An 11,908-nucleotide genomic window follows, 5' to 3' on the forward strand; every position below is an offset into this window, starting at 1 on the left:
ACATCACCCATTCCTTTTCTCCAGAGATGCTGCCACTTACTCCAGCATGTTGTGTCTATCTGAGAGCAATCCTCATCCAAGCTCCAACCGCCTGCCCCAATTGATCCCGGTGTGGCTTGTGAGAACCATTGAGTGGGGTTTGAACAAGCTGATGTTACAGTTGGTGTGTGAGGCCTATTCTGTGACAATAACTATACCCCAACCTCCCACAACAGCAGCCTGCTAGGTAGAAGGCTCCCAGAGTGAAAGACAAGGGTCTTCAGCTGGGCTTAAAAAAATCCCCAAGGTAAAGACTCTTGACTCTTGCCACACAAGAGTAAAACCGTAAGATTAATCTCGTGATGGAGGACTGATGGTTTTTTCGGGGGGGGGGGGGGGGGGGGGGGGGGGGGGGGTGAGGGAGGTGGTCCCGCTGCAGAGAGGAGGGGACACAAGGCAAGGGGCCCGAAGAAGGCGACGGGCGGGCGGAGTTGCAGTAGGTACCCATAGATGCTGCTGCATCCGCTGAGTTTCTCCAGCATTTTTGTGTACCTTCGATTTTCCAGCATCTGCAGTTCCTTCTTAAACATGGAGTTGAAGTAGCCCCGCCGCTGAGGGAGACTCCCCAGCCTGGGGGCGGTGGGAGTGGGAGTGGGATTGGGAGGGGTGAGGGTGAGATGAGGGGGTGAGGTGGAGGTCCCGCTGCAGACTGTGTGCAGGGGCCGCTGTGGCTGCTCTGTCTGGCGGGGGGTTGCTGGCAGGGATTGGCTGGCTGTGAGCAGTGGAGGGGCGGGAGGCTTTGATTGGAAGTGGGGGCGGTGACAGTGACGGGGAGAGAGCGCTGACCAGCGCCGCGGCTGCCGCTGCACAGACGGGTAACGGTCCCGGTGTACAGGGGGATCCGGGGCTCCCGGGGAACAGCCCGGAGGAGCGGCGGGGAAGGTTGGATGCCAGGAGCTGCCGTGTTCCGCAGAGCAGGCGAGGCGGTGCATCAGAGGGGAGTGTCGGGTCGGGCCGGGCCGGCAGCGGGGCGGCAGCTCTGGGCACTGTCCCACTCCCACAGCCGATGAGAGAGACCTCCAGCCTACACCAGGCGCGCTGGCACCGGGTGTCCGGGGGGTGAGGACTGTGGTCTGCAGGAAGTGAACTGCAGATGCTGACAACCCGAAGATAGACACAAACAAGCTGGAGTAACTCAGCGGGACAGGCAGCATCTCCGGAGAAAGGGAATGGGTGTCGCTTCAGGTCGAGACCCTTCTCCAGACTGTTTGGTGCGTTTGTGAGGTCTGTTGGTCGGAGTTCAGCCTAGGTCCAGGGGCTTGGCCGGGCGGGACCATGCCCATCGCCTGAGGAGATCGCAGGGAAGTGTTTGAAGATGAACAGATCGGACAGTGACGAGTCGACCTACCACCGCAGCCCGTCTCTGGACAGTAAAGACTGCCCCGGGCCGCACGGTAGTTTCCGCCGCTACAGCAGCATGTACGGCGGGCAGTTCGGAGCCAACACCTCCTTCTTCGGGCTACACTCCAACCCCGGGCCTAAAGCAAGCAAGGCGGAGTACAAGTCGCCCAAGGGCAGTAAATACGTGGTCTTTTACCTGGATCTCTCATTTATATTCCTTCTAGAGCTGAAGAGATGTAGCATGGCACAGAACTGTCTGCACTGCATCAAATACCTCATGTTCGTCTTCAACCTGCTCTTCTGGGTAAGTCTCCTTTGCCTTTCGTCTACTGTCGCTTAGTTCCTGCTCAGTGTTGGTCCTCTCTATATGAACTACATAGTCCCGCGGAAACGGGCCCTTCAGCCCACGGCCATTCACAATTTGCCACCTGCTTCTGCCACTCACCCTCGCACTCGGGGGCAAGTTACAGAGGCCAATGCACGTCTTTGGGATGAGGGAGGAAACTGGAGCAGGAATCTGCAGGGAGAACGTACAAACCCCTCTCACGGACAGCGTCGGAGGTCAGGACTTCCTGGACTCGACTTACGATCTCTGCAAGAGTGTTATGGGGGGGGGGGGGGGGGGGGGGGGGGCATGCGGTTATAACCAGGGCAATATGTCCCCGGTACCCCATCCCCTCAGGCAGTTACAACCAGTAACTGCAAATACATAGAATGGTATTATCACCGTCCCACTCAGGCCAGGAGGGGTTGGGAAAGCAGGGAGGCTATTCTTTGGAGGGAACCAGTAGGAGATGCTCCTTGTGGACTAGGCAAGTTGAGGGTGTCCACCTGAAACACAGGGTCATCAGATCTGCACAAGGACCCGAGTTACTTTCACCTTTTTTCCCATTTGACTGAGCGTTTGTCTCCTGAACGTTTTTTACAGGGAGCCCCTTTACATAGCGACAAGCGCCCCAGTCTCCGAGCCCAGTATCCGTGAATATGGCGGTGAATGTGGTCCCAGGGGAATGGAGAGGAGGTGAAGGACACCCCTGGTCCCAGCACCTGACCAGGTCCTCCAAGTGTCTCCACGCTCGAGGTCACCAGATGGTGGGGAGTGACCTTGTGATTGGAGCCAGGTTTCAGCTACTGGCAGCTCAATGGTTAAATGTGGCACCGTATACATCTGTGAAAGGCAGACTGCAGCAGCGCGGGCTAACGTGCAGGTTGTGTGTCCTGAAGTGTTTAACTGAGCCATCACTGGTGGATGTGCCTTCAAGGACATGTGGTGTGCCGTTGTCACACTCGCCCAGTGTGCAGCTCGTGTCTATGTACAGTCACACACTGACATCTGTGTAGCGTGTATTGTGTGTATCCTCTCAATGCAGCTGGCAGCTAATGCACGTCTTTGGGATGTGGGAGGAAACTGGAGCAGGAATCCGGAGGGAGAATGTACAAACCCCACACACGGACACGGACAGTGAGAGTAGTAGGGTCATGTAGCTCGCCAATAGGCCTTTCAGTCCATCATGTCCGCACACAACTAACGGCGGTTTAGCCTTTCCATGTCCCTGTCAACTCTCCCCAACATTAACACCGGGGAAGGCCACTTAATTGCTTGTATTGGGGATATGGGAGGAAACCGAAGCACTTGGACCCGTGCAGTCACGGAGATGGTGCAAATTCCACACAGACGTCACCTGAGGTCAGGATTGAAGCCGGGTCTCCGGAGCTGTGGGGTAGCAGCTATGTGGGGCAGCAGCTCTACCAGCTGTGCTTCTGTGCCAGTGGAGCAGGGAGCTCTTGCGATAGTTTCCCAGTGGAGTCAAGTCGCAGCAGAGGCAAGTCCGCGGCATTAATGGGCGGCGGGCGGTGCTGGGTTACACCAATGCATGGATTCGCCCACACATACAGAGCCACTGTGCAGCCCGTCTATGTACAGATAGACGCCAGCTCCTGCATGCTGTTGGTGGGTTGGAGACTGAGCTCAGAGGAACATTAGTGCAGCCAGACTTGCTGGGTGCGTGTGAAGGCTGGCATCGTTAACGTGTGCACCGGGTGCACGGGGAGCCGGTACCCAGTAAAACAAATCAAACTAAATGTATTCATTTATTACAAAAATAATATTTACAAACCACAAACAGTTACAACATAATTCACAAATCACCGAATTATCGTCTCACTAACTCTCAAATAACTATTTCACAATACTTATCATGGATACAGTGCCCACTGGTCCTGGGAATCCCCTAGGGTGGCCGTGGACTGCGTGTAATTCATTTCTACGGACACCTGGGCACAGATGTAACCTCGGGAAAGCGGCAGGCAGCCGGCTCAGGCATAGCCCTCCACCGCCTGGCGCCGTGACTCGCGGATGGCCAGCTTGGCCAGGCCCAGGAGCAACCAGACCAGGACATCTTCATCCTTACCCTCTCCTCTACGTACTGGGTGTGGAAAGATGAGAATGGTGGGAGTGAGGTGCAGCCAGAGGGAGCCGGTACCCATGGGGAGGGGTACAGAACAGGGCATCCACTGCCGTGGGGTGTTCCCTGCACCGTTGCAGAAGGGTTCAACATAACCAACAGCAACTCTGTCCACAGGGGAAGGATGCAGAGGGAGCACACACCGCTGCAGAGAATGCAAACTCCCTGATGCGCTGCCGGTCAGAGTGCCGCTGCCTGTGTCCAGCCGGCAGTACCGAGCAGTGCATGGCCGGGGCGAGCAACCAGAGAGGCAGCGCCCTTCATCAGTCCCAGTGGGGCCCACGGAGAGACAGGTCCTCAACTCCAGTACACCACATGCACGCCCACACACACGGGGACACCCACACACACGGGGACACCGACACACACGGGGACCCACACACACGGGGACCCACACACACGGGGACCCACACACACGGGGACCCACACACACGGGGACCCACACACACGGGGACACCCACACACACGGGGACACCCACACACACGGGGACACCCACACACACGGGGACACCCACACACGGGGACACCCACACACACGGGGACCCACACACACGGGGACACCCCACACACGGGGACCCACACACACGGGGACCCACACACACACGGGGACACCCACACACACACGGGGACACACACACACGGGGACACCCACACACACGGGGACCGACACACACGGGGACACCCACACACACGGGACCCCCACACACACAGGGACACCCACACACACGGGGACACACCCCACACACACGGGGACCGACACACACGGGGACACACCCCACACACACACACACACACACCCACACACACACACCCACACACACCACACACCCACACACACGGGGACCCACCACACACACGGGACACCCACACACACGGGGACACCCACACACACCCGGGGACCACACACACACACACCCCACACACACAGGACACCCACACACACGGGGACCGACACACACACGGGACACCCACACACACACGGGACACCACACACACACACACACACACCCACACACACGGGGACCCACACACACGGGGACACCCACACACACACACCCACACACACACGGGGACCGACACACACGGGGACACCACACACACACGGGGACACACACACACACGGGGACACACACACACACGGGGACACCCACACACACACGGGGACACACCACACACACACGGACACCCACACACACACGGGGACACCCACACACACGGGGACACCCACACACACACGGACGGACACACAACACGGGGACACCCACACACACACACCCACACACACCCACCCACACACACGGGGACCACACACACACACGGGGACACCCACACACACGGGGACACCCACACACACGGGGACCCACACACACGGGGACAGACACACACGGGGACACCCACACACACGGGGACACCCACACACACGGGGACCGACACACACGGGGACACCCACACACACGGGGACACCCACACACACGGGGACCCACACACACGGGGACACCCACACACACACACACGGGGACACCCACACACACGGGGACACCCACACACACGGGGACACCCACACACACGGGGACCGACACACACGGGGACCCACACACACGGGGACCGACACACACGGGCACTAATTTAAAACGAGCGGATACCCACTGACAAACCCACCTTCCCTCATGCAGAAGATTTACAAAGGACTTGTTCACTGCGCAACCTCACTGCTCACTTTAAGTTGACGGATGGTGGAGGAAATGCAGAGAGAAAGCGGACCCTCCCCCTCCCCCTCCCCCCCCCCCCCCCCCCCCCCCCCCCCCCCCCAAATCACCCAACTTCGGCCCAACTCATCCATGCTGACCAAATTGCCAATGAGCTAGTCCCGTGCCTGGACTTGGCCCATATCCCTACATTCATTCCAATTCATTTACTTATCCAAGTGTCTTTAAATGATGCGATTATACCTCCTATTTCTAAATGTATCCCCGATTGCCTTAAACTTGCGCCTTCTAGTTTTAGACGTCCATATTCCGGGGAAAAGATTGTAATTATTCTCTCCATCTATGGCCTTCAGATTTATATGATCTCTATAAAGTCACCCCTAATCCTCACGCTGCAGGGGAAAAGACCAGCCTACCCAGTCTCTCCCTACAACACAAGCCCTTCAGTCGGAGTGACGTCCCCGTGAGTGAATCATTGTGGCTCCCTATCCAGTTTAATGAATCCTTCTTACAACAAGGCGGCTGGCGCTGTACACAATGATCTAGATGTATTCTCAGCAACATCTTGTACAGCTCGCTACCCTGACCGATGAATGTCAATGCCGAATGTGAAACATGGGGACGTTTCCGCGCCGTTTACCGCTACAGGATGCGGGGGTGGGGAAGGTGGGGGTGTGCGGGGCCGGGGTCGTGTCTCCAGGATGGCCATCCGTAGTCAGAGGACGCTGGGCGACGGCGTGATGGGCTCCCCGGGTCAGGGCTGGCTTGTAGCACCCACTCCCCGTCACACGCTTCATCTCCAGTGTACCGGGTGTAGGGCAGGCCATTGGTGGCACTGTTGTGTAGGTACAACCAAAGTGTGGATCCCCGAACAGTGGTGCAGCAGGGAGAGCTGTTGTCTCAGCGCCAGACACCCCGGTTCCACCCTGACCTCAGGTGCTGTCTGTGCAATTTGTACCTTCTCCCTGTGACCGCGTGGGTTCCTTCCGGGTGCTCCGGTTTCCTCCCACCTCACAAAGACGTGTTGACTGACCACCTTGGGTGAGAAAGTGGGATAACATAGAACAGATGTAAGAGGTGATAAATGGTCAGGGTTGACTTGGTGGGCCGAAGGTCCAGTTTCCATGCTGTGTCTTTTGATCAATGAATGAGTCAGAAACCCACTGGCACCTCAACTCTGTGCCCCATCGGTGTGGGAGATTACCCCAACTACACCCGCCAGCAATGCCCGGCCAGTGTAGCCACTGCTCTCGTTACCAAGACTTCAAAAGCACTGTAAACAATATTGGGCCACTCACTCCTTCTTTTGGCTGCATGTCTTCCATGATTTACAATCCTCCCCTGTCAGCCCCAACTGTGGTCTTGGTGCACTGCCTCTTTAGGAGACTAATCAGGGGGAGCTGACTTGAGTTGGTGCAGCTCCCATGGAAAGTGCTGATGCACCAATGCAGGCAGCAGTGTAGTTAATGCTGGCTGCAAGCTGGAACTATTTCAGCCTTTTGTCTGCTGCTTTGAGGCACAAGTTAATTCTCACCGCCTAGTTGAGTCCTGGTAACCTATTGTGAAGTTGTCTCAGCGAGACTGATTATCTGTGTGGGAACATTCTCAGGGGACTACATGTCTTTATGTGGAGAGGCATCTTTACCTCTTTATCTTTACACTGGTGTGTGCCTTTGTGTTATTTTGTGATAACGTTGAATTTTCCTAGAACATATTACTGTGCCACCGAATACCTCTACCCTGAGTTTGATCGTTTAATTGAGCGTTATACTGTGCGGGGGATACAGATCATGTATCTCTGCACAGTCAAGGCACGGTTTGTGGAATGTCATTGTGCCACTGTATATCCCTACGGAGGATCTCTGCATCCATTTACAGGATGTGGAGGTCGGCGGCAAGGCCGGTTACTCTCCCCTCATCACCCTTACACTGAATCATTACAAGAGGCCTTTAAAAATCAATTGCACTATGATTCTGGAATCACGTGCAGCAGCCCAGACTGAGTGAGACGCCAGACTTCCTTTCGGCAAGAGCATTACTGCACCAGCTATCTGACAGTTTCATAGCCGGCATTACTGGGGATGGCTTTTTTATTCCAGATTTATTTAATTCCCCAGCTGCTGGGATGGGCTTTGAACATGTGTCTCGGGCCTGGGGTAAGCCAGCGCTAGCTGATACACACATTAGGGTTGTAGCACACGACTGCCTTTGTGATGTGACGAGGCTTGATATTCAAGGTCACCCCCAACTTCATTAGAGAGGTCCAGGCAGCAAGGAAGTTATATAGCGCAGAAACAGGCCCCACCACCCAACTGGTTCATGCCAACCAAGTTGCCCTCCAGAGCTAGTCTCATTTGCCATTCACCATTCCTCTAAACCTTTCCTATCTGTGTACCCATCTAAATGGGTACCCTCTTAGATGTTGTAATTGCACCCACCTTCACCACTTGCTCTGGCAGCCTGTTCCATTTACCCACCACCCTCTGTGTGCAACATATGCTCTTCAGGTCTCTTTTTAATCTTTGCCCTCTCACCTTCAACCCTCTACTTTTACAATAGGGAAAATACTATGACCTTTGACCTTATCTCTGCCCCTCATTATTTTATGAACCTCTGCAAAGTTACCCCTCAGCCTCCATGGTTCCAGGGAAAAGTCCGAGCTTCTCCGGCCTCTCATAACTCAAGACCTCCAGTCCAGATAATATCCTTGTGCATCTTTTCTGCACCCTTTCCAGCTTAATGGCTTCCTTCCTACAGCAGGGCAACCAGAACTATACGTGACCCTCAATGCCCTGACCAAGGAATACAAGTATGCCTAATGCCATCTTCACCACACCGTTTGTCCTGGCAGTTGGATTCATCGAGCCATAGACCCAATATAAGCTCTGAGTTCATTAACATCACAGACCACTATGCCAGACACCACGGTGCTGAACATTGTGCATCTAAGAGGTCACTTAGATTCATTTATTCAGAGGCTCTCCCAATTTCCCCCTTTATTTCAGCTTTTTCATTCTTCCAGGGCAATTTCAGACGGCCACAGCTGCTCTCGAATCTTGGACTCCTTTCTTCTTTGTGTAGGAAGGAACTGCAGATGCTGGTTTAAACCGAAGATAGGCACAAAATGCTGGAGTAGTTCAGCGGGACAGGCAGCATCTCTGGAGAGCAGGAATGGTTGACATTTTGGGTCAAGACCCTTCCTCAGACTTTTGCCAGGTCATGGGAGGGTCCGGAGACACAATTACAACCAGAGACATTCCTTCATCCTCCCACCGCCATCGAGTATCATCGCCCAGTCTGGCCAAATGTCAGCACCAATTCAAGCCACCCTCAAGCTGAGGAGATGTACTTTATCTTAATGGAGGCAGAACCATAGTCCTCAATTCAAATCGGGTTTATTGTTATATGCACGTACGGTGGGGTACAGCTGCAATGAACATTTTGCTTGCAACAGCATCACAGGCAGATAGACTCAGACAACACACAAAAGCGTAAATTATACTTAAATTATTTCTAAATTCCTATAAATTCTGCAAGAAGCAATAAAAAGTGTAGCAGATAAGGTGAAGTGCAAAAGCAAGAAATTAATGCAAAACAAGTCCATGGTAGTGAAGGAGATTATCTGTAGTGTTCCATCCCCAAGGTAGGAGTTGGTTTGTGTGTGTGGGTGTAAGAGCCTGATGGTTGTAAGAAAGTAAATATTACTAAACCTGTGTGTGTGGGTCTTCAGGATATTGTCCTTCCTAACTCAATGGCAGTAGTGGGAAGAGCGCATGTCCCGGCTGCTGGGGATCTTTGATGATAGATGCCGTCTTCTTGAGGCTGTGCCTCATGTAGATGCTATTGATGGTGGGGAGGGCTGTGGCAAGACCGACTAGGCTGTCTACCACTCTACCTAGGCAGCCTCTTGCATTCCAGTGCATTAGAATTGCTGTACCAAACCATGATGAAACCAGTCATGGCACTCTCTACAGTGCACCTGTAGGAGCTTATTTTCAGTAACATGCTAAATCCCTTTAAACGTCTATGAGAGCAGAGGTGCTGGCATGCCTTTGTGTGATTATATCTGTGCACTAGGCCCAGGTTAGATCACCCGAGCTGTCCTCAACTCAAATACTGAAGATGTGGTAACAGTCAAAGATCATAAATTAGAAATAAAGGTGTGTTGATCAATACTTCAGAGGCAGGCATAAATAAAGCTGGATTTACCCAGTGACTGAGCAGCAAATCGTTACGCGACAGGGATAATGAAGGAAACAGGTTCCTTAGGTGACGACCGGGATTGTAAATCAGATCGGCAAGCAGTGAATATTAATGCTGGCAATAAATTGCATTTGTAGCACAAGCTCCGCGGGCTTGGCCAACATGGAGATAAGGAAAGAGCAGCAGTGAGATCGTTGTTACAGATACACACGCGCTAATCAATAAAATAAATACTGCCTGACAGAACTTAAGGTCTTCAGAAGGAGGCAAATTACATTAAAAAAATTATCTTGCCCAAAGGAGGCTTTAACTTGCTTTGAAAATGTCTTGGATTTGCGTAACGTAGCAGATAAGGTGAAAGCATGACCTTTATCAACACAACATGGATTGAAGTTTCAATCTGGGCAAAGATTAAATGCAGTTCACATTTGCTTTCTCACTTGCAGTTTCATCTTTACAGACCAGCTTCCACTGTTGTCTGGCATCACACACACATTCTGCAGTGCCCTTGAATCTCTGCTGCAACTATTGCATTTACATAGCATCGTTATCAGTGTAGAAGTCGGGAGGTCATGTATAGGAAGGAACTGCAGGTGCTGGTTTACACCAAAGATAGACACAAAATGCTGGAGTAACTCAGCAGGACAGGCAGCATCTCTGGATAGATGAAATGGGTGACAATTCAGGCCTGACGAAGGGTCTCCACCCAGTATTTAGTGTCTATCTTGGGAAGTCATTACAGTTGTACAACACATTGAGTTGTAGAGAAAAAGGGATCTAGGAGTGGAGGGACATAGTTTCATGAAAGTGGCATCACAGTTAGATAGAGTGATCAAGAAGGGTTTTGGCACATTAGCCTTCATCAGTCAGGGTATTGAGTATAGAAGTTGGGAGGTTATGTTACAGCTGTACAAGACATTGGTGAGGCCACACCTGGAAGATGTGAAGGGGTGGTGAATTTCAGCGTTTGGGGCCCCAGCAGCTGAAAATGGTCTTTAGTGGTGGTGGAACGATTAGTTTTGGTAAGCAACAAAGGGTTTTCACTGTACCTCGGTACACGTGACACTAAACTAAACTGTACTGAACTGGTCAGAGCTCGGCATCACGTGGGACAATGTCTGCCGGAAGCTAATCTGTGTACAATGGATGGGACTGAGCCACCATCCATACAAGACTCCACCCCAGGGAACTGACAGTGTTATCCAGAATCTCCTCTTCAGGTCAAGTTGGGACTATAGGGGTGAGCCAGGCTGGGACTAGGGGTGAGCTATGACGGCAAGACTGTTCTGGAATGCACACATAGCTTCAGAAGGCGCAGCGGTAGAGTTGCTGCCTCACAGCGCCAGAGACGCAGGTTCGATCCGGACCACGGGTGCTGTCTGTGCGGAGTTTGCACGTTCTCCCCGTGACCCGTGTGCGTTTTTCCCGAGGTATTTGGCTTGCTCCCACACTCCAAAGACGTGCAGGTTTGCAGGTGAATTGGGTTGGTATAACCAAGTATAAATTGCCCCTCGTGTGTGTAGGGTAGTATTTTAGTGTGGATCGCTGGGCGGTGCGGACTCGGTGGGCCGAGATCTCTTTAGATCTCTAATGTAAACTAAACTAAACCAGGGTGGATACTTCACGACAGACAAACAAGTGGTGCTTACATCTTGATATATTAGTTACATTGAGAAGACGGTACACAGTTGTACCACAGAGTCCATGCAGAGTCGAGGCACAAGTTCACTGTTAATGGAGTGAAGCCGCCGCACTGAGCAGTCGTTCATTCTCATTACTTTCAAGCTGCTTGTGTCCATGGATCATTAATTCCGCCCTGCAAGCTTTCCTTTTTATGAATGGGTATGGCCGACGGCCTGGACACTTGCTGTGAGTAAGAGCCCTTGCTCAAGGAGCAGCGGCGGGCTGTGCATCTACACTTCTCCCTCGGGAAGGGCCAGGCAATGAATTCCCTTCTTCCCAATCCCTGTCTAACTTGCAGCCACCTCCCCTGGGCGACTCCGAGCCCCGCTCTCAGAGATAACAGGATGAGCCTTCCCTTAGCTGAGACTTGCCAAAAAATGTAATTAAAGAGGGAGATCTAAAAATACTGTCAGGATTCTGCCGGCACACGAGACCGATCAATGTGTTTTTGTCATTTATTCTAAACCCGCT

General features: G+C 53.0%; 1 protein-coding gene across 2 annotated transcripts in view; it reads left to right on the forward strand.

Annotated features, from left to right (window-relative positions):
* Positions 1 to 11,908, forward strand: part of tspan4a (tetraspanin 4a) — a 55,872-nt gene that overhangs the window by 8,696 nt on the left and 35,268 nt on the right. Inside the window, exon 2 of one of the 2 annotated variants that reach the window (XM_055649805.1) lies at positions 1,605 to 1,684. In XM_055649805.1, coding sequence (XP_055505780.1) covers positions 1,605 to 1,684 — 80 coding nt within the window. Of the gene's footprint in view, positions 1 to 829; positions 1,685 to 11,908 lie in introns of those variants that run through there. The other variant, XM_055649804.1, reaches the window with a different exon arrangement.

Source organism: Leucoraja erinacea, chromosome 18, assembly GCF_028641065.1.
Source record: "Leucoraja erinacea ecotype New England chromosome 18, Leri_hhj_1, whole genome shotgun sequence".
Lineage (NCBI taxonomy): Eukaryota > Metazoa > Chordata > Chondrichthyes > Rajiformes > Rajidae > Leucoraja > Leucoraja erinaceus.